Source organism: Saccostrea echinata, unplaced genomic scaffold (genome assembly GCF_033153115.1).
Source record: "Saccostrea echinata isolate AGI-Se365-2 ecotype Australia unplaced genomic scaffold, CSIRO_AGI_Sech_v1 ptg000042l, whole genome shotgun sequence".
Classification (NCBI taxonomy): Eukaryota; Metazoa; Mollusca; class Bivalvia; order Ostreida; family Ostreidae; genus Saccostrea; species Saccostrea echinata.
This window is the reverse complement of record NW_026889791.1, coordinates 3,023,509-3,046,979: the sequence shown is the minus strand read 5'-3', so window position 1 is coordinate 3,046,979 and position 23,471 is coordinate 3,023,509. Positions and strand designations below refer to the sequence as shown.

Genomic DNA, 23,471 nt, shown 5'->3' with positions numbered 1-23,471 from the left:
GAGAAAGACATTGATGGCAAACTAATAAAATTTACAAGAAACATAATTATTTCTTATTTTCTATCGCCTATCTTTCTTATTTGTGTAGCAATACACCATCACACCTACATTTTGTGTCTCCGTCTCCCAATGTATTCGATACGCAATTACATCTTATAAGTACGAAAAAAATTTGAACCGAGGCAAGTTACTGACATATAAGTTTAAGGTACAAGGGCATCTACAAGCTCGTTTTGAGTCAATATTCCGCAAATTCTATCATAATGGTCGATACAATGAACTTGTTTGCAAATACAGACTGTCGTTAGGTCGACTGTTGACTGGTGTTTTTAAAATCAAATTGTTATCCATGTGAAGGTACTAATATATATATGAGAGCAATTTTTCATGTATTTGATTGAAAATCGGATTATATAGCTTGGTTTCTGCCCACTAGTACAATGGTCAAACTATTTAAGGTCTTTCGTCTTCTAAGGAAGACCTTCTTGTTATTCTTAAGTTTCTTTTTCACTTTGATTAAAGTCTTCCAACTTCAGCGGAAGACCTTTCTGTTATTCTTAATTTTTCTTTTCCACTATTTTTATTATGGTTTTTTCCCCTACCTATTTTGTGCACACGAGTTCTCGGAAACGGCTTGTTTGATCTTCATGAAACTTTCAGGTCTGGTAGAACATCAAAAGATCTAGATATACATTTTTTGTTTTGATGACGTCATTTCAGGTCCGGAGATTTCTGCGATTAAGTGATTTTTAGAGGGTCACTTTGTCCACTCGTTTTCTAAAAAAGCACTTTTTATAGGAACTTGATATTTTCAGCAATAATAGAGCAATGTTTGTAAATGTGTACATGTACTAGGTAGTTCATTTTTCCAGTAGTGCCGCTCGTTGACGCTCGGTATGCTCCGAAAATAGTCATATTGAGTATATAAAAATTTTCAGCAATTTTTCAAGAATATCTCTTTACATGTAAATATTTTGATAAAACATATAGAACAAAAGTTGTGCAGAATGACAAGCCCTTTCATTTGATATCGACAAATTAGGGACTGGCCCTTAAAATAAAGGATCTACAGGGACTGAAAGTGTTTTCTCAATAACTCAAAAACTATTGAGAATTTGTGATACATCAAAGGAGCAAAATTGCTCAAAACGAGCAAGAAAAATAGTAAAAAAAAAGTTGTCAAATGACGTCGCTTCCGGCCTAAACGAAAATGCATATTTTTGACGTTTTCGACACGGTATTGGTTAATTTATTTAACCAGAAGCGTCCAAACAAATTTTTCATCCATTGATATCACTTACGGTTCAAACTGGAAGTAGCCAGAAATAGCTTATTTTACAGGTTCTGATGCAAATTTTAAAGTCATTGGTCTCCAATGACTTTAAGATTTGCATCAAAACCTCTTAATTTCTTAATGTCTTAACTCATTCTTTTCTTTTATTGATTCACTTCCGGTTAAAACAGGACGGAAGACCTACTCATTGCTTTGCAACGAGCTTTGCTCTAGTTATTAAGGTCTTCTGTCTTCTACAGAAGATCTTGTTATTTTTAGTTTTTTTTTTTTTTTTTTTTTTTTTTTTTTTTTTTTTCACCTTCATTATTATTATTGGGGTGTTTTTTTTTCCTTACCGATTTTGTGCACGCGATTTCTCAAAAAAAAAAACGTGAAACTTTCAGGACTTACACAGATTCCAATTTATAAATCATTAAAAAAATCGCTTGGAACTTTAAAAAAAAAAAACAAACAAACTGGTTTATGCGTCATGAAGTTTTTTTTTCTTTCTTTCTTTTTTTTTTTTGGTAAATATACCACTTTTCATTGAGACACTCATCAGTTTAGTAGCCCGTAAAAAAAGACAGACAACTCTTCTCATTGTTTTGATTTTTAAGAATGCGTTAAGCTTACCTGTTTGGTTAACATTCACATAAATAGAGGATATTAATGGGACTTTATTCCTGGTAGAAAAGGATTGTATTTAACTGAATGGCAAAAATTAGAGTAACATCAAAAAAACAATGAAGATTGTATAAAACCCATCTGAACTAATTTGAGACGTTATAAGCTTTAATTTATTAACTTCAGTTTAGAATTACACTTTTTTTGTTAGGACAAAATGGTGGAAAAATTATTGATTTAAATTGCAAAATACTTAACAATCCCTTTACATCGTGATTAAAATTTTTTTTTTTAATAGAACCTCCCTTTCATTTACACATTTTTTAAGGAGAGAAAAAAAAACTTCAACTTTATTTTTGCATTAGGAATTTTGATAAGAAAGATAAGAAAGATTTATTTTTTTAAACTATTTTATAAATACACTGTATATTTTTTTACGACTTTTCACGGTTTGTTTACAGTCTAACATGGCCGTAACATAGTCACATATTACGCTGTACTCCTTGTCAATTTTGTCGATGATTTTTACCCATTTACAAATTTGAAAAAAAGAAGTTCTTTGTACGAATGATGTTTCAGATAGGCAGTTGCACTTCTCTTAAAAGAAATATGCAAACAATGTAAAATTACATCTGGGAACGAATTTTAGTAATTAGGCGAGAAAGAACCTGTAGCTTCCCTAACGTACGCCTACATAAAAATGGTGATAATTGGGAAAACATTCCACTTTGTATGGTCCACCTTTTGAAGGAAGATAAAAAGAACCAGCATTTTTTTATTTGAAAATTTATTGATTATTAAAAGGATGTTTTTGCGATCATAAGGTGTCCGTCATCAGTCTGCCTGTAATGAAATATATGGAGATAACGGACAGTATTCAAGCTCAAAAGTCCATTTAAACAATACAAATCAGGACCAGAGCAAACAAGGACTTCTAAAACATCAAAGGTGATATCAGTTGCCATTGAAGAGTGAACATCCCCTGCTGACCGGTCATACCCGCCATGTGATCCTTGTAATGATCGGGAAATAGCGGAAAAATCCGTCGACAATTCAGTGTGTAAATAATGGCCTAACAATTAGTATGAAAAACTTTAGTCAGCATTTGACTTAATGTTAGATTGTATTTGCTGACAAGACCATTGTATCGACCTTACGAAACTTAGAACTATAGAACTTAAAACTATAGAACTTATGAAATGTTGACTTTTTACAATTTTTCGAGATACTATTAATACTTGTACAGATTTGGTTTGGTTACAAAAAGATACATAAGTATCTACATTAAAATAAACCACTCGCAAAAAGTGTTCCATGTGAATGTGAATTGAATGGTCCGGAAATAAGATGCAAAGTTTATTTATTTGTACTTAAAATTACCGAGTTCAGTTTTTAAAGTTGTTAAAATTTTTGATTGGAAGGGTATAGATATATAAACATGAATGCACATATATGTTTTCTGGCCAAACATATTGTAACATATTGTAATATATCACTTTATTTTATACGTAATATTGTGCGGTCTGTCCAGTTCTCATACTTGTTTAATCTTATGTTCATCATGTGCCTGCCAGAAAAGTTGTTCGCTTACGATTTTATTGAAAATATGTCAGCTTATCTTGATACGATTGTAGTAATAGCTATTATCGTCATATTTTACGTTGTTGCTTCATGTAAAGTCGTAGGATTTGTAATATCTGGGATAAGAGGGTGGATTTAACATTTCCTGTTTTGGTAGCCATCATACTTTACTCGGATCGTCACTTCCGGTTTAGTGACATATTTACTATAGTGATCTATGATTCAAGTTATGAATATTGGATCAGATTCTACATCTTAATTTGAGTTGTTGTGCATTTTGAGGCTATAAGTAGTTCTTTATTGTCAGCATTAACTTTATTATCAGTCAGCTTAATCGGAACTACATTTGTTTACGCTATCGTTGGTAGTTACGATATTCATACGCTACATTGTTCAGTACCTATTGTACAGCCTAGGAATGTTTTTTAAACATTGAAGGTATTAATTTATTCGTCTAGTCAAGTTTATTTTATATATTCTATTTCCAGTTGTTAGTTTTACGTTGTTATATTTGTTACGATATTGTACGGCAGCTTGTGTGGCAAAAGTAGTTCTGTGTGAGAACTCAGCTTCCCGTACAAGCTGTTGATTGGTTGATAGATCGTACGGCATATTTTCATTGGATAATATGTGTCATGTGACAGGGGATGGGAGGTTATATAAGCAAGCGCGTACTACGTTACGACAGATTTCAGCTAGTTGTACGGCGGCCACATTTAAAAAGATAAAGAAGAAAACAAAGACGGTGAGATACTTATAATGTAAATTACACGTAATTAGCCTAGTTAGAAATTTCCTACCACACTGGACGACCTAAACTTATGTTTCTGAAGAATCAGCCATGTTTTCTTATGTTGTTATTTGTGTATTGCCTATATTGTTATGATAATGAGATGCTGTACGTACTATAAATGATAAGTATGACTGATCATCATCTTAAGTATTATTCCACCAAGTATCTACAGAGAGAGAGAAGCCTGGTCTATTTTACATGAGAGCAAATTAAATTGGTGCATCCTGGTAAATAGATGATTTATCTAGATGATGAAGTAATTACCTGTATACTGTACATGCTGAGGATTCAGAAATACTAGCCACCCCTTGGGTAGCTTACAATATATAAAATCATTAATCACAATATGATTTACAAATTAAAAACGATAAATTGTTTTTATTATGCGTACAAGTAGGTTATAAAACAGTAATTATACAAGAGCATCATGATTCACAAGATCTAGATATGCTTATAGATACAAGTAATTTTTCGGAAAAAGCTACCACATGTAGTATATTATAAAGAAAAAAAAATAATTAAAATATGTGTTAGATTGAAATTTCAATAATAATATGCGGTTTGTTATAAAAATGTAAATTTGTCTACTTATAATTAAATCGATAAAATATACATCTGTATCATAATATAGTAAGAATTTCTTTTATAAAAATGTTGTACAAGTTCTTGAAACATTTACAATGTATATATAAGCAAAATACGCGTTTGTGAAGGTGTGTTCCCGTTTTGCGCACATTTGATAAATATGTATAGAACATGAGTTGTTAAATTTTGATAGTAATTATAGTCTGCTTTTTGTCTAGGATTTACCCGGATATACCTGTGTTTTATCAGTGTATTGGAAAAAATAAGTAAAATTCATTTAAATATTTATGTCTCGGTTATAGTCGACTGGGTGTATGATTGATTGTATATTGTTTTACGTCTCATTCGATAATTTTTCACTCATATAGAGACGTCACCATATACCAATGAAGGGCTTCAAATTTAGACTTTTACTCGGCACTCAGGGGCATTGAGCAGTGAGGGATCTTTATCGTACCAACGCCTGCCGTGACACGGGGCCTCGGTTTTTAAGGTCTCATCCGAAGGACCCGGCGCCACTTTCACTTCAAAGTGCTTAGCGCTTGACGAAGGAACAGTTGCTGCCTATTTTTTATCGACTTAGGTCAGTCTAGGCCAGGGCTGGAACCCACGACCTTCCGATCACGGAGAGAGCGCTCTACCGAATGAGCTACCGTGACGGTCCGGCTGGGTGTAAGACTGAACGCGTTAACTACTACGTTAGGAATTCCTCTTGTCATTGATGTTTGTCAGTGTGCTTTAATGTAGAATGCAGACTTGATCCATCCATACTCAAAAACCAATTTTTATGGTTCCATTTTATCCCATTTTCCACTAAATATGCTTAACTGTCAACCTCAAAAAAATATCATCGAAAAAGTCATTCAATAAAATAAATGATTCAATTATGTTGAAAATGGCATTACTGACAAAATAATTTTTGAAAAAAATAGCTTTTCCTGAACTTTGAAAATTGAGAAATACATGTACATTGTGTCAGAGCGAGGGACTGTCGTCACCTTGTACGCCCTCTTTCTTTTCAAATGTGTGCAAAACGGAAAAAGAAACTTTTTTGAATACATGCATGTCCATATTGACACCTAATAATGTTACCTAAGACAATCGACAAATTTCGTATACAAATTTCGTATACGAGATTCGTTTAGCTTATAGGCTGGAGACAATGATGCGACAATATATGCAGTTAAGAACAAAAAATGAACTTAATTTTTTAAGAGAGGCATGAGTTACAATGTTAGCAGAAAGAAGACGCAGAAAAAGTAGACTTTTTAGTGTGCATGTTGCTATAATTATATGATTTCTCTCGCAATTTTTACTCAAATCAAAATTCGTGTAAGATTTGGACTGTATTAAACATTTTCACTACAAAAAGTCCATATAAAGAAAATCACTCCAGATACTCTTGTTTAAACAGAATTTCCGTAGAAATGACACTTTAGCATTAGAATCTCTGAACAACACTGCTTTCTGTTCACTACATTGCCTTATAAGCATTTACAAATCTGAATTCAAACTGTAAATATGTTCTTAAGAATTTCCCATGTAAATGCAAATTTTGTTCCTATCACGATCGAAAAAATTAATCAGAATCTTATGCTCTCTCGTCATATTCGGGTATTTGTTGATTATTTTCATATTATATTATATATAATATATCCTTGTGATAAATATTGAACCCATTATTTCTTCACAGGCAGATTCTGATAACAAATGAAACTATTTTTCTCAAATCCAAGAAGATGTTTGTCTCAACATCCTCCACCACCACCACATCCACCACCACATCCACCACATGCACCTCCTCCACCACCAAATCCACCTCCACCACCACCACATCCACCACAGCCTCCGCAGCCAGCACCCCCATCACTCACCCCGCCAACACCACCACCAAAATCACCTCCATCTGAATTTATGACACGATGACCTTGCTCAAATCCTACACCAGTTTCAATGCCCCCAGCACCACAACCACAAACGTTAGCACCATATGTATGATAAATGTAGTGATTAGAGGGTGTAAGATATAGAAGACCGGCTGCCAGCATAAATGACATATCTTCGTCTGGAAATCTTTCAATTTTTCGTGTACCTCTAGATGTTACTTTTGGTTTTAAAGACTTTCCAGGTTGCCAATCGGAAGGACGTGGCACACAGAGCACGTGGAGAAGAGCAATGGAAAATGACAGGGCAACATAGTTCAGAATTTGTCCAGCAGCTTTTCTGCTGCAAGTTATTAAGCCTTGAGTTAAATCTAGCTTTAGTCCCTCAAACTCTACTGGATGGTGTTCTGAAAGATTGATAATTTGCTTTCTTGGAGGACTTGTATGATCCACTCTATAGACTTTTACTTGCAGATGACCTGGATTTCCCGGAACTCCTCTTCTGTCTAAAAGGTAAAAAGGAGATTTTGACCAGACACAATTTCGCAAGTGCGTTAAGGCTAGGTATAGGTGTTTCTATGCAAATGAACTAATTTAAATATATGATTATACTAATTATACAAAGAAGGTAAAAATTTATTTTCTAATAAATAGTTATTACCCTCAACATTTGAAAGCCAGTACACATTATGACGTCATTGTTCTTTACTACACGAGATTATAAAGAACATCAACAAAATAGCTTTGGTGCAAGGGCATACTCTAAATAATTTTACAGAAACAGAGTATACTTAGAAGGATTAATGATACTGTTGCACAAATGTTGACAGTTGAATTGTTTAGTTACACTTTGTAAAGTTTTGTTTTCAAACAGGGTAAAAAAATCAGAGTCCGGTGTTAGTTTCTTCAAATTCTTCTTAGCATTATACATTATTTACGCAAAATTAAATAGGATATGTCCTTGCGCCGAAACTGTTTTCTTGATGAGTTTTTTTACTACAAGTAGCAAAGAATAATGACGTCATAATATGACGTCATAATGTGTACTGGCGATAACGTGGATACTAAGAAATTTATATAAATAAATTTAAACTTTCCATGTATAATAGATAAACCTCTTATGCATTTGTATTAGTTCATTTGCAATGAAACGCCTACACCTAGCCTAAACAAACGCTTTATATATTTTTAATTTTGAAATCTTCTATTTTGAATATGAAATAACGTGACTATATATATATATATATATATATATATATATATATATATATATATATATATATATATATATATATATATATATATATATATATATATATATATATAATATTTAATGTTTTGTAGATGAATATGGAAGAGTCAGGATTTTTTTTTCTTTTGATAATTTCACGAGTGCGAAGCACGAGTGAAAAATCAAAAATTCATGTCTCACCAGTGAAATTAATTCCATATTCATTTACAAAACATTTTAGTTTCTGTTTATTACATTTTCTTAGATTTTCTATTTGCCTGTGTCTTTTCGTAACATAGTTTCATAGGCTATGACGTCATAGTTGAGCGGTCATAGCTAAGCGATTGCGAGATTGAAAAACGTTGTAAAAATAGATTTTAACTACATTTTGGAAAAACTTAGGCAGTATAACTTTTAGTCTCTCTCAGGATGGTTCATTAACTCTATCTTATATCAGGCCAGGGATTATTTTCATAATACTCTTCGTGAAGGAAGGAAAATCGTATACAAGTTTTGCCGCACTGTGAGAATGCCATTTTGATATCCTTTCACAGTGTGGTTGAAAATGTAAGAAAGAAAGAAAGAAAGAAAGAAAGAAAGATAGATAGAAAGATAGATAGATAGATAGATAGATAGATAGATAGATAGATAGATAACCTCGACTTCCAGGAATCCCCCTCAAAAATCCATTCCACTTCCCCACGAGAATTAGCGAATCTCCCTCCTCGCTTTTGACAACAATCGCTCTTTCACCAGAACCTGGGTCCAATGTAATGTTTTCTAAACCCACCTTTGTAAGATATAATTTAAAAAATATATATATGATATTGAACTGCTAAATAAGAATACATGTTACTGGTGTAAAATTTACAAGTCCACATATGTCAATTTCCTTGGTAATAATTGTAATTTAAGGGAGCTCTAAACACCGCATCTAATTAATTCCTATTGTTCGGAATTTTTACGCAGTAATCTGTCCTTAGATATAAGATAAAATAAGGGGAAATAAGTAATTCATGATGCAATTTGTAAAAGATTCAAGTAATATTTTTTTTTATATTACACATTATACAAAGATAAAGTAATTAAATACATTAATTAACATGTATTTTATCACTGTAAGTAAAGAACAGTGACTTCCTGGAAAACTAGGCAGCTACCCAATGTCTAAAATAAATTTGATAAACTCTTTATATACTTCTTTAAACCGGTTACGGTAGGCGAATGGTCGGGTGTTCGCTTCGTGATCGGGAGGCCAAGGTTCGACTATCGTTAGCTGTGCCGCGTCAAACCTAAGAAAAAAACATATATAGGTCGTAAGTATTCCTTCCCCAAATGCCGGGCAATTCACATGAAAGTCACGGGTCTTTGAGATGAGACTTTAATAGAGGCCCCATGTCACGGTAGGCGTTGGCACGATAAAGAACCCTCACTGTTAAATGGCCATGAGCGCCAAGTACAGGTCTAAATTTGAAGTCCTTCACCGGTATATGGAGACGTCTCCATATAATAATAAGTGAACAATTCCGGATTGGACTTAAAACAACATATATAATAATATATGCTCTTTTTATGATTTAATTTTCTCAAAATCGGAAAATCATTTTTATTTGGTGTTTAGAGCTTCCTAGCTGAAAATGGAAAATTGACTAAAATCACCTGATGAGTTAAGCCTACCTGCTTTCCCGATGGTAGCTGATCAGAACCGATAATATGAGCAATTGCAGCCATTTTGTCATGATAGTAGACTTGAACAACTGACATCATAACGTTTACGCTGTGTATTACACGACAAGTAAACATAATGTTTCCGTTCTGGTCTCTCAGCCTATAAAAATATAAAATTACAAGTTATTTTTATCATTAGTTGAAACATACAATATTGTTCAAATCAAATAGGTTCTATAAACAGTGCGAGTTAAAAACCGGTTTTCCTCAAACTCTCGTTCCTTAATTTTTTTAAAAAATTATAGAGCCACGAAAAAGAACGAAAAATTTAAGAAAATAGGTTCATAACCAGCACTGGCTATGATCTGGATTGGGGTGCATTATACAATTAGTGACTTGTACATTTTAGGTTCAATTTGAAACACACGGAATAAAACAGCCAGTCTGAATAGTCCAGGGTGTTTCAAAACAATCAACTAAACTTTATGATAATGGTGATGACTTCAACATCTCTATCGTCAACTTCGCTTATTTATGTAGCAATAAACTATTATCACCTGCATATTTATTTAGGTTTATGTCTCCGAGTTGATTTGATAAGCAATTAAGTGCATATTCTATGTACGATCAATTTCTCAAAAGAGGTAGGTTATTGACAAGTAAGTTGATGATACAAGGATACAAGATATTAAGAATCTCGTTTTACGTCAACATTTCGCACATTCTATGGTCGATACAATGACCTTGTTTGCAACTACGATCTATCGTTGTCGCCCGCGTGGCGCAATGTTTAGAGACTTAACTGCAGAGTCGCGGAATAAAGAGTTGACCCTTACATCGCGGCTTCGAATCCAGCTGCGGGACGTGGAGACCGATCCTTCCGATGAGACCGTTTAAATTAATATCATTAATTAATATCAAATTATCATTAATTAATATCAAATTTTACGGGATGTCGCCCGCGTGGCGCAATGTTTAGAGCCTAAACTGCAGAGTCGCGGAATAAAGAGTTGATCCTTACATCGCGGCTTCGAATCCAGCTGCGGGACGTGGAGACCGATCCTTCGGATGAGACCGTTTAAACCGAGGGTTCGTGTCACAATAGGTGCTGGCATGAAAATATCCCCCATTGCTTAATGGCCTTAGGTACCGAGTACAGGTCTAAATTTGCAGCCCTACACCGGCAGGGGGGGGGGGGTCTCAATATGAGTGAAAAATTCCATCGTTAAGATGAATGTTGACTGATATCTTTCATCAGAATTAAGCCATTATTTTCACACTGAATTGACTGCGGAGTTTTCCGTTTATCAGATCATGTTCAAGAGCACATGGAGGGTGTGACCCATTGCAGGGAATGCTCAATTCTCCATGGCACCTGATCCAACCTCTAATGTTTTAGAGGTGTTTGCTCTGCGCCCAAAATTTATTGTTCCAAAAAATTTGAAGCATGATTGATGTTTGTTATCTTCACATTTCATGTTAAGAACGCGAAAATTAAAAAAAAAAAACGTTTGACGTTGCGACCGTTTAGGCGAGCGCAGTTCACTTATTTTTAAGATCCGCCTCTTCAAACCGCACGAGACATTTGGAACGTCTAGACTGTGACGTCACATGACGTCGTATGTTAGCTGCATCTATACTACTATATTAAAATAGTAGACTCGAATTTTTGGCCTTTAATACCGATAAATCGGAAGAGTACTGTCTTTTGTTTGATATATTTTAAACATCATTGGTACTTGAAGATTACCAATTTATTTTTATTTTTTCTAAATTAAGCTTCGCTAATTAATAATCAACGAAAATTCCTCAAAAAATTCCGGAAATCATCTGGATTTTTTGGATTTTACAATCTTGCGCGTGCGCATTACATTCACGCTAAATCACGGTGTTCAAATCAATCTCCCTTGCAGAGCTGTCGTTCGTTTCTCTGTCATACACGAATGTATGAGCCGTTGGTCGAGAGTGTGTTCAAATCAGAGAAGACAAAAGTAAATACTAAGTAGATGTATATTTGTTATTGTATAATTTCTCTAATAAGAAATCAGTAATATATATGAACAGAATATATAGCAAATTTCCAATGAAAATTTACACGTATTTGTCATAGGGGTCGGAACCGGGGGGGGGGGGCTTAGCCCCCCCTTTTTTGCAAAGATAGACACAATATAGGCATTGAAAATTGGGACTTACCTTTTTTCGTTGGTTTAGCCCCCCCCCCCCAACTTTCAAATAGCCACCTCACTCTCAATTTGCTTCTGACGCCTATGTTTGTTTCTGAGTTTATATCCATACAAATGTGAGATTGTGGCCACGTGGGTAATCATTCGCCATCTCGGAGACACATTTATTATATGTTATTTATATCTCTGGCCATCTCAACGGAGGCAAAAAGCTCATGATCGTAGGAGCAACATTAATGTAACTACCCGATTTATTTTATCCCTCCTCTTTTATGCTTTTTTGAGGGGAACTAAATGGGGGGGGGGGGGGGGTTTACAACTCCAGTTAGAATCACATCTTAGTGAAGTAGGCATTCTTTTTCCGCCAAAAATTACAATAATAACTACTATATAAGAATTATAGACTCGAATTTTTGGCCTTTAATACCAATAAATCGGAAGAATACTGTCTTTTGTTTTATATATTTTAAACATCATTGGTACTTGAAGATTACCAATTTGTTTTTATTTTTTCTCAATTAAGCTTCTTTTTTTATTACTTTTTCTATGTACTAATTCAAGGATATTACATTAATTTTTATCAAAACAGACAGTCTTTTACAGATTATATACCTGTCTATTACCTGTGTATATGTAAAGTACATGTATATGTATTAGCCGTGCTTAACTCTTTTATTGTTGAGGTCATATTTTGAACAAGTTGAGACCTGCAGTGTTAAAATTGTTACAAAAATTTTTACACCTTTACTTTAATAACTGATTGTGTAAAAATACCAGCTTAGCACATTTCTTCATTTTCATTACTTTGCTTGATATGTATCAGCAGTGTGCTCAACTCTTTGCTGTTGTCATATTTTCAATGAACATCCATAATTTCTTTTATTAAATTTGTTTGGAAGGGTGGAATTTATGTAAGCTCCGGCGTGATTCGAACTCAAGACTTGATTTGTAGCTAACTGGTGGTCAAACCCATTCTGCGCTACGCCGTTACGCAACAATTTAAAAAACAAAAACAAAAAAAAAAAAACAGAATTATATTCACATTCATTGTTTATTTAAAAAATACCTTACAATATTAATGTGTCGATGTATCTATTTTGTAAATGTCCGATATGCACATGGATGCATTCATAACAATGTCAACCCGTGCACGCACGGGTCAAAGTCTAGTTTACATAAACGAAGTTTGAAAAGTGCAAAATTTTAAGAAAGAACGTTAAATCTACTACATGTATCTGTATGCAATATCCATTAATTAAGGTGAGTTCATTTTTTGTGAATTTTTAGTTGTTGTTACCGAAAGAACGAAGTTAGCAGCGAGAACAACAAGCGTTGCATTGTGGGTCTCGAGGTAACTGCGGGAAAAAAATCGTTTGGATCAATGGGCAAAGTCCGAATTTTCTCTTTGCCCAGGCGTTGCTTTAAGAGCTCGCTGCGCTCGCTATAAAAGGAAGAGGAAACACGGTTGATAATGGGCAAAATTACAATTCAATCAAAAGAAAAACATAATTTATCCAATAATAAAAGAAGTAATAAAAACCAAGAAATACAATCATTTAATTTACAAGTAAATGCTTTTAAATACTTTACCTATGAGAAGCTACCTGGCAAATGTTAACTGCGTTGGACTTTGGCAAAGGAACGGGACCCCAAAGTTGTTCTTCGTTTGTTGGCATGTTTGGCTTTTCGTACCTTCCTTGCTCCAAAGAAAGTACAATGTCATCTAGAACGGTTCGCGAAATATATCCTCTTACCACACAGCTTGCTTTAGCCAATGTGCTTACTACTTGCATGTCCCTTTCAAACTGAAATTGGCCACCTTCCTGTAACTCGGGACGGGTGAGGTAAAGACCAAATCTTTCTTGAAACCCCCCTATGAATTTGGATCTTCCTCCAAATATGCTGTTTCTTGTTTTCAGCTCAAAAACAAGTGTGGAATCATGGGGGCCAAATGAAAACATTATTTTTTGCTGACCCCACGTCATGTTCTCTATTGTTCCTGTCAGCCTTTTAATCAGAGTAGATTTCCCTGACATGACATGGCTCTTGATAACTTTCAACTTGATCTTTTTATCTTTATTTGCGTTTGACGACATGACTGATATTTCCTGAATAGTGACTAAAGTCCTTCTTCCACACATGTTTTCAATGTCATGCTGTGTAAGGTGGTAAAGTTTACCCCTTGGAGAATCACCTCGGTACATAGCACCAAATTTGGAAAAATGTTCATGGTATGTTTCTATCCAGAGCCTTCTTGTATTTTTATCCGACACAGATAGTTTCGATCCTGGACTCCTGTCGGTTACCGTATCATCATGGACGAGGATACGACCAAGAAGGGATTTTGTGACTTTTGCATAATTGATTGGATGAAGTTGATGTGTGTGCCAAAGCAAATCAATATCATAACAAGGCACTAAGAATTCCCTCGGATATTTCCTCTTAAGATTTAAGTAAAACTTATATCTTACAAAGGCATCCCTAAGAAAAAGGTCATCTTTGTAATGTGGAAGATGGATGTTATAGTAGAAATCCTGCTGTCGATGGATAGCTGCCAACAAATCAAAAGTAAATTTCGATTTATATTGTTCTATTGAAAGAGGTACCTTTCCATTTTTAATTTCTGGGCTTAACTCAAATTTTTCACTAGGATAAGCCCGGGACCAAATCCCCTCTGTCAATTTTCTTCCAGCTGGTGACTTCTTTACAGAGTGATCAAGGACTCTTCCAAACAGTGACATGCAATCTTCTGCATATTTATGTGGTGCTAGCATATGACAGTGCCATACCCATTCTATGTCAATTGGTGGATGTAAATACTCAGGCTTCAGGCTGCTTCCACTCTGGGAAGCAGAAAGTGGAAGCCAAAAATGTTCGTATCTGTAAATGGAATATCGCAGCACGGCATCGTTTCTAAGATATTCCAAACCTTGGACCTCAATAAGAAAGTCATACTCAGCTTTTGATGCTCCAATAAGATCCAAACCAAAGTTGATATCCAAAGAACCAGACATTATTGCACTCTTGTAGCTGTAAATATGTAAATATTGCTATAACAAAAATGAAAACATGGTTTTTACAGACCAGAACAAAACATTCAATTTTGGAATGTTTTGTTTTGAAAGATTGCAATGTCTTCAACATGATCAAACTTCTTCGTAGTCAGAATTTTTTGTCTATTGATATCAATTATGACTCGTCTATGATATATTTTGCAGCCATTTTAGTACCTTTTAGAAGAATGAACTTGAGATATTTCTTTATATGAATTTTATTACGGCTTTACACTGATATTGAATGCATTATAAACAGCATTCACATATCGAAATTTTTAAAATGAATTCAGACATAACGTTACTTGGTTTTCTGCCTTTAGGTGCGTTTTGTGCAGAATGTTATGGATTAAAATACAAGTCATCCACATTTTTTATATAGAAACCCGAGATAAAATGTTATAAAATCAGCATTATGTAGTAAGACATATATTTGGTAAGATATTCTTTTATAACAAATGAAGCTTCTTGTTCAGTGGCAATATTTCAATAAATTATATTGCAGAAAATTGTCAGTACATTCAGTATAATATCACCCTATGTAGACCAATCGATACGGTACACTGGTATATGAATGCGATATAGCGAAGGATTCCTTATAAAGAGAAAATTATTTCTGATTATCAGAAAACAACACTACATGAAATATAGTAGAAGCGCAAATTGTATATTATACAATGTATAAAACATACTTTAAAGGAATTCGGTCATTAATATTATACTTTTTCTGTGACTTTATTTTCTAATTTTGCAGAATAGAATAACGAGCAAAAAAAAAAATTATAATAATAATAAAGCTACAATTAAGCCCAAGATACAATGTAACTGAATATCATAAAATAAACGATCACTATTTGGGGAAAATATACGGACATGTATAAATTTAAAACCTAGATTCACCCTTGTGTATGCTTAAAAAGACTCACAGGTGCCAGAATTGCTCACCTGTTTATAGCTAAAGACAATTTAATTCTTTTCTGGACTAAAAACCGAAAATAAGACAATTTAATTTTTGTACCATAATTCCCGGTACATTGTAGCTACATCTTGCCATCCTGGTTATTTTCACAGATTTTATCTCTGCGTTATTAGGGTGAATTAAAAAGAAATGACCTGTACTAAAAAATACAGGCAATAGAAATAAATTTCTACGTCTCAGACACACAGAACATTTTTACCAAATAGATATACAATGTATCAATTACAGGGTCTGTCTGTGTTTCGGATCTATATTACTATGGTCAGGAGTGCAACGTATTCTTTTAAGATCCAAATTATTTATTGAAAAGACCTCTATTCATAATAATAAAGATTCTTTTATCAATATTGATCTATTTGAATAATTTAGTACTAAATTATTGCCAGTTTAATTATTAAAATCTGTCTCTTTTTCAATTTGATCAATCCAAAAGAGTTTACAACTTTTCTTTGAATTCTTTTTTAATTTAAAAAAAAAAACATGCACATCGAAAAATTGTTTTAAAATTCAGGTGATTCCACCTAAACTTCTCTGAAATTACAGAACACGTTCAGTTGTAAATTATGCTTCACGATCTTACTTTAAAAACTTGCATGTTCTTGATCAGGTGTGCAACAAAATGTTAGAATTATTGCTATCAAATATAAAGAAACAATCGATGAGTAGAATGGTTCTGGTTGACCTCAGTTGCTTACAGTGTTTGTCCTGTGAAGGAAAAGATACTATAAAATATACTTTTATCTTCTAAATATTCTTAGCTAGTTTTTTGACATACAGAGAGAATAATTCAAGATATAAAGGCCAAGTTTAAAAACTTTCATGTGTTTAACCATATAGTATTGGAACAATAAATATTGCACCATCTCATTACCACTTGATGCTGCCAACACTTTATGAATTGGTTTTAATTTTAAATTTTACTGCAATCAGGAGAGCAACAAAACTATTTTATAATTATCAATTAACTTCAACTTTCTTTGCTATACATTTAACAGGAGAAGATGATGTTTGATACTACATGTATTTGTAAATCAAATCATTATGTCTATCAACAAATTACAGATATTGTATGGACATTTTACAGTTAAGGTATGTCACTCGTGAAATTTGTTATATCAAGGATTTTTTGAGAAGTATATTTTGGATAAGTACTCATATAGTATGACTCAAAATCGCAGAGAAAATGGGGGGTCAGTGTGCATCTAACTGAGCTACGGTACAATTAAGTTGACCTTTTTGCACTTAAATTGTAACTCTTTGGTTCATCACTTTAACCGTTATCATATTTTATAAGATGTAACCATGGCAATAAACATAATCTTATTTTACGTAAAACAGTTTGAATAATATTTATCATTGAACAAATCATGCAAATTAATGCGCGTAAATTATTGTGTGACCTTTTTGCACTGAAAAAGTCTCATATTTAGGGTATTAAAAATCTAAATAGGCAATAGAATATTTTCTTGTATCAAACTTTTTACGACTTAAGTGATGATCGGTCAAAAGTATCGAGTAGTTTAAAATAATGAAAGAAAAAGTTGGGGTCAGTGATGTAAATTTTGAAATATTGGTCAAAATATGCGATTTTCAGGCAAAAAACTGTGTAAATTTTATCTCGACTTCCTTAATATATCTTCATTTCTTGGCAATGTTTGTGGAGCGAAGGTGTAAATTTTTTTATAAAAATATAAATTGAGACCTATATTTAATATTCCAGGCATATCATAACGGAAAATATTCTCTGAGTAAAAGTATGTGAGGCTAAAGTTCCAAGATATTAAATTTAATAAATGTGTAGATTTGCAAAATTTTCTGCTAAATATCCTTCCGCCACAAGAAATAGTCCCTTGTAAATCTTGCTTCTTTGTGAATTTTTGAGCAGTTTTTTAATTGAATGTTGAACATTTTACATTGTTTAATTTAAATATGTTATAAAGATTGAATTGTAATAAATAGTTTTTAAGTAAGAGGTTCTGACTGAAATTTTCTAAAAGGCTGACGAGTGACATACCTTAAGTCACAGAATAGTTTTCATCACTAAAGATATATTTTTAAAAACATATATTAAACAAGCAAATAATCATATTTTAAGGTCTAGACAATAGGAAACACTTGCCGTTAAAGAGAAAATTTCCAGGTCGTCGATCTGATTTACAAACTTTGAATGATTAATTGTGTCTTATAATTTTTAAAGCAATGTTTAATATAATACTCATCAGATGTCAGGAGTACAACAAAATAAGGTAAAATAGAATAAGGTAAAATAGAATAAGGTAAAATAGAATCACTTAAAAATCTAGCATACTTTGTAAAGAAAATAAGAAAAATTGCATTTCAAAATTCTTTTTGGGCTTAGATTTAAGAATTGGCTTAAATGAACAAAAGAGTAATTTTGGGGAATTTATTGTATCATATTTCTTTTATATTAAAACTTTTCAAACCAGAATTGAAAAAAATTAAGTAAAATAACAACCAAAAAGCCTATTTCTTTTACATATACAAGAAAAGAAACTCAATCGAGGTTCAGATCTAATCATTTATATCCCTGACACCATTTTGATGCATTAAAAACTATAGTCTCTTTTGATTTTATATTTTGGAAAGTCTTTTAGGAATGTAGTAATATTTTCTTTTTCCAAATAAAGTTTTACTTATAAAAATTTTGAAACTTCTGAAATTATGCAATTGTCTATTCTATTGTCACTTCAGGACTTTTAACTAGAATGCAAGTTGTTGGTCATTATGAATGTTGGTGGTCATTATTTTTTATTTATTTTTTTTTTTATTATTATTATTTTTATTATTAATCTATTAGCAAAACTGATGCCAAAATTAAAGAAAAAAACAACAACAAAAAGCTGCACATTATCCCATATTCTATTTTAAGAAATAGCAGCCTTGTTTTTATTCATTGTATCAAAGAAACAAGCTTAGTCTCAATAGGCTTACAGTTACAGATCTATGGTGCCCGGTTACTTGTCAAAATTTGAATCATCATTAAATACCTTAAGAATATCATTATTATGTCTTATCATTTGAGTCAACATCTAAAAATGTCAATTAATATCTATAGCCACATTATGAAGCTTTGTTATTTTAATAGGCGGGGTCCCTTGATATTCATGAATATCAAAAGAAACTGGTGACAGATGCGTACTTTACAGCTATCATAAGCATCGAGAGCAGAATTTGTTCAAAGTCAAGGTCGAATTATAATGAGTATATTATATGATTAAAGGTTAAGTGAAAATATCTTTGTTAGGGCTGATACACACGGTAAGGCATGACTCGTAATAAGTCTTAAAACTTAAGTTTTTGCTAGCTGTACTGCTCTCGTGTACACACAATAAGGCAAGTCTTACAATTACTATAAATTCCATGTGTATTCGGTTTTCAAAATGGCAGACAAAGTAACTAGTACTTGTAAATTACTTTTCTCTTCCTCCCTAACTAACGATTTCTCTACTGTCTCGTGTGTGTAGACCACCATTAAATCTTTTGAATACTTCAATCTATTTAGAATGTTTAAATTAAGTCACGTGTATCTGTATTGTCACAGATGAACTCACCCGGTAAACGTGTTTAAGTAAGAAACTAACACGTACTCAGTTTTAGATCGATCCATGTAGACTTGTTTGATGCACCTTATGTTTTGTTTGTATGTTGAGAATTTTTCACTCATATGGAGACGCATTGATGCATCTTAAGGACAGAAGATACATTCCTCAATAATATCATAATTTTTTCTAAGATTTTGTCACTTAAGTATTGCTTCTTTAACACGTTTACTCGCAAAATATTGAGGTACCTTTCCAGATATTAGAGGATGTTGTTTCCTATAAAATCCTTTTGGAAAAAACTCAATTAGCCAATAACACATTTTTTTAGTTTTTCAATTTTTAAAAGACAATAAAAAACCAGTTTAGAAATCAGAAGGTAATTAAAATTTTGAATATTTTCCACACAATACGAAGATATACAAAACAGATATTTGATGAACGCATCATCTAACCTTAAAGCTGAACACGATTCCTAAAAGGGAGAGATCTATGTCCGCCATATCACTCCGCATTAGCTATAGCTATTAGCTATACGGCCCCTATATAAGCCGTTTTTCACCGGTGTGGACTGACGTATTCTACATAGCTATTCGGTAGCGACAAGAGAAACCGTGTGCTTCTTCCACGACAGAAGAGAAAGTTTCCAAAGAAACGTACATCAGTTGCACAGGTCGGTGCAATACAAACACAAATACACGTAAACTGCAATAAAATTTAAACAAAGGTAATGTAACCAACACGAAAATTCCACGAAGGTACCCGTGAAAAGAAAGCAGTCAGGTGAACGAATGTGAAGGATATACCCCAGTGCTGTTACATTGTATCGGACAGAGCAAAACTAAAATGATTTATGCCTATTTACGAGTCGTGTTCAGCTTTAATAGCGTTTTATCGCCCAAGTTTTGTACATAGAAAATTTTATTTTTAGTTAGTGAAGATAACTGATTACATGTACATATTTTGTGCTTACAAATAAATATCGAGAGTATTTTTTTCTGTATGTCAAAATATCCTGGACATAGCTGCATCGCCGTTTTGATTAAAATTTCAATTTTTTATATAAAAAAAACAAACTAAACTTCATTTTAGTAAATTGAACTTCTTTAAAAATTCTTAAAATTTAATGACAGCGACATTCTTCATAATTTCACGACAAACATGTTGTGTTTGTAAACATGGGCACGAGCTCTTTGTTAATTTATAATGTTTACGTTTTACCTTGTGTGTCCAATTTGTTTACTCTGCACGCATCACTGAGCACGAACTGAGTTGGTTCTGCTTTCTCGCATTTCTACTCTTAATAATCTGAATTAAAGTTTTCATGTTTTACATTAATGCACAACAAATTTTCCATTTTTCTTAAATATAAAAGATACAGTTCACTTCATGAAATTTTAAGGATGTGTGTCAATCAGACGCTTCCTAAATTCAAAGTTTTAATAATATCCAGATAAAAGAAGTTTCTAAACACACTTTTATGATATCTAAGTGTGAAATACTCTATAGCAACTTACAAATTATTCTAGTTTACTGAAAATTCTAGAAAATATTAACTTAAAATCTGTGTCAAAGTCTCCTTAACGCCTTCTCATTTTTATTAAGATTTAAGTGAATACTGTTAATTTCTTAATTTCGCCATGCCAAAAAAGTACAACACATAACTTTAAAAAAAATAGAATGAAAAATGAATAAATATATTATTAAAAAACAATTAACAAATAAAAATCAATCCGATAGAGAATCATAAACGATCGATGTTTCGATATACGATATTCTGATTGTAAAAAAAATACTTAATATCATTTGTTTAATATTCTGTAAAAGGGAACGTAGTCTTTTCTTGGTAAAAAATATTTCGAAATTTTTACGCGCAATAGGTGTTAATTTATTCATAATAAATGTACACTGCTTTGATTAGAAATATTTTGTAATATATATATATATATATATATATATATATATATATATATATATATATATATATATATATATATATATATATATATATATATATATATATATACAATGAAGAAAAAAAAACATACTTCCGTATTTCTATATTTTAAAACTGTTAAAATAAGCGAAGAAAGGGACCTCGCTGCGATACTGAAATGGAAAACCCTTTTTTAAAAAAAGGACACGCTCCACATCAATACTTGAAAGTCGCGGGATAATCTACCCATATACATCACCATTTGTATTTAATAATAATTATTTATATTGTAATCAATTTGAATAGTATATTTTCTATTTGTATTCTACATGCATAATGTTCTAGTATAATGTTCTATTTGGAATTTTATTTTTTAATTGTATTCTATATATTATCTATTTATATAGTATGATTTACATTTGTACTGTATACTGCATATTTGTATTTAATTTTTTTTTTCGATTCGTATTGATTGTGAATATGATCTTGTAACCTGTGTTACCTTTAACAAATTGCTTAATATTTGAATATTTAATGCAGGAACAAATTTATGAATAATAAAAAAAAAAGGGGTAGTTTAATTTGTAACTGATCTTATTCTTTTACCTGATGAAATCGGGATTTCAAAACACAAAACTGACTTCAAAAAGAATTCTTGATCCACGCCTCAATTCTTGAATGTATTTGTCGTATATCCACTTCTAACTTCTTCTCAGTTTAGTAGTCTAAACTGTCCTGTCTCTAGGATCAAATATTGCAATCGCATGAAAAAATCATGTAGACACCTTTTATAAATAAAGTACGACGCATTTATGGAAATCACCGGGAATTCTAAACAGGATATGGCTGTTGTGGAAATTTTTAAACAGTATAACACACCATCCTATATGTGTAATGAAGCATAAAAGTTGTCTTTTATTGACGTAAATATACTGCATTTCAAACAGGCACCCGACCGTCAGTTCAGCAGGCATGTTTACGAAAATTTCCTAAGATTGTTCCTAAGAAATTTCCTAAGACATATCTTAGGAAAATTTTAAGATCATCCTAAGATTTTCTTAAAGTGTTTTTCAAAGCTATCTTAAGAGTATTCTAAACTAAGACGTCTTATATCATTATGGCATAGAAATACGCAAAGTTTTAAACCATTGTCAGGAATCAGAGAGTGGTCATTTTTGCCATGTAATGCTACACGTTATGTAAATCATAATAATGAAAATATTTAAAAGAGTAAAAATGAAAAAAAAAAAAGAAGAATTCAAACATTCTTTTTAAATCTATAAATATAAATAATACATTTTTTAAAATAATCATCTTAATTCGACGATATAATATTGGTTGTAATTAAAATCAAATAGAGTTCCATTTGATCATTCAGAATTCTTGAACCATGAAAAGCGCGTCAATTTTCTCAGTGGAATTCTTATTCATTGACAATTTCTGGTTCGACAAGAAAACACCCAGAGGATGAGTCGAAAGAGGAGTCCTAATTTTTCTCAAATTGAAATCGAAATACTGCTTGATGAGGTGGAGAAAAACAGAGCCATTTTATTTTCAAAGTTTTTCAACGTATCTACAAATCCTTCAAAGAAAAGAGCATGGGAGGAAATGTGTGAGAAAATCAACAAGGCAAATAACATCGACCACTGTAGGACAGTAGAAGAAGTGAAGAAGAAATGGTCCTCTTATATGAGTGAGACGAAAAAGAGGGCTGCGCAAAATCGCAGGGAAATAGGAAAAACTGGAGGAGCCCCCCCACCCCCCCCAGGGACTAAACCCTATGCAGGAAAAAATCGTGGGAATAATTGGTTGTACCCCAATTTCTGGCATAGAGGGCGGTATCGACACCTGTGAAGTCACCGAAAAAAAAAAAACGGTACAGTAACGTGTAAACTCTCTCTCTCTCTCTCTCATGTTAAGTGAGATTCAATAGTTTTATTTTATTAACAGGTTACATCTTACTATATTTGTTGTGCACTGAATATCGGAAGAGTTCTAACAATGGCTATTCTTGGAAAGTAGATGCATGCAGGCACGTAACATGGGGGGGATTTCCAAACATAACTTTTTTTTTACATTGTACCATTGAAAATGTTTATTGAAATTAAAAGACCGGCCCCCC

General features: G+C 32.6%; 1 protein-coding gene across 1 annotated transcript; it reads right to left on the bottom strand.

Moving 5' to 3' along the window:
* Nucleotides 1–6,604: 6,604 nt before the first annotated feature.
* Nucleotides 6,605–14,835, bottom strand: LOC133201068 (uncharacterized). Its single transcript, XM_061336869.1, has 4 exons — nt 13,412–14,835; nt 9,648–9,798; nt 8,628–8,760; nt 6,605–7,245 (listed from the first exon to the last, which is right to left on the bottom strand). The coding sequence occupies exons 1-4, from the start codon at nt 14,833–14,835 to the stop codon at nt 6,605–6,607; spliced, it is 2,349 nt and encodes a 782-aa protein (XP_061192853.1).
* Nucleotides 14,836–23,471: the final 8,636 nt, after the last annotated feature.

Coding starts and splice junctions, on each gene's coding strand:
- LOC133201068 (XM_061336869.1), bottom strand. CDS start 14,835: ATGTCTGGTTCTTTGGATATCAACTTTGGTTTGGATCTTATTGGAGCA. Junction 9,799..13,411: donor TGCCAGGTAGCTTCTCATAG/GTAAAGTATTTA, acceptor ATATTTTTATAG/GCTGAGAGACCAGAACGGAA. Junction 7,246..8,627: donor GGGGATTCCTGGAAGTCGAG/GTTATCTATCTA, acceptor TTTACCTTTTAG/ACAGAAGAGGAGTTCCGGGA.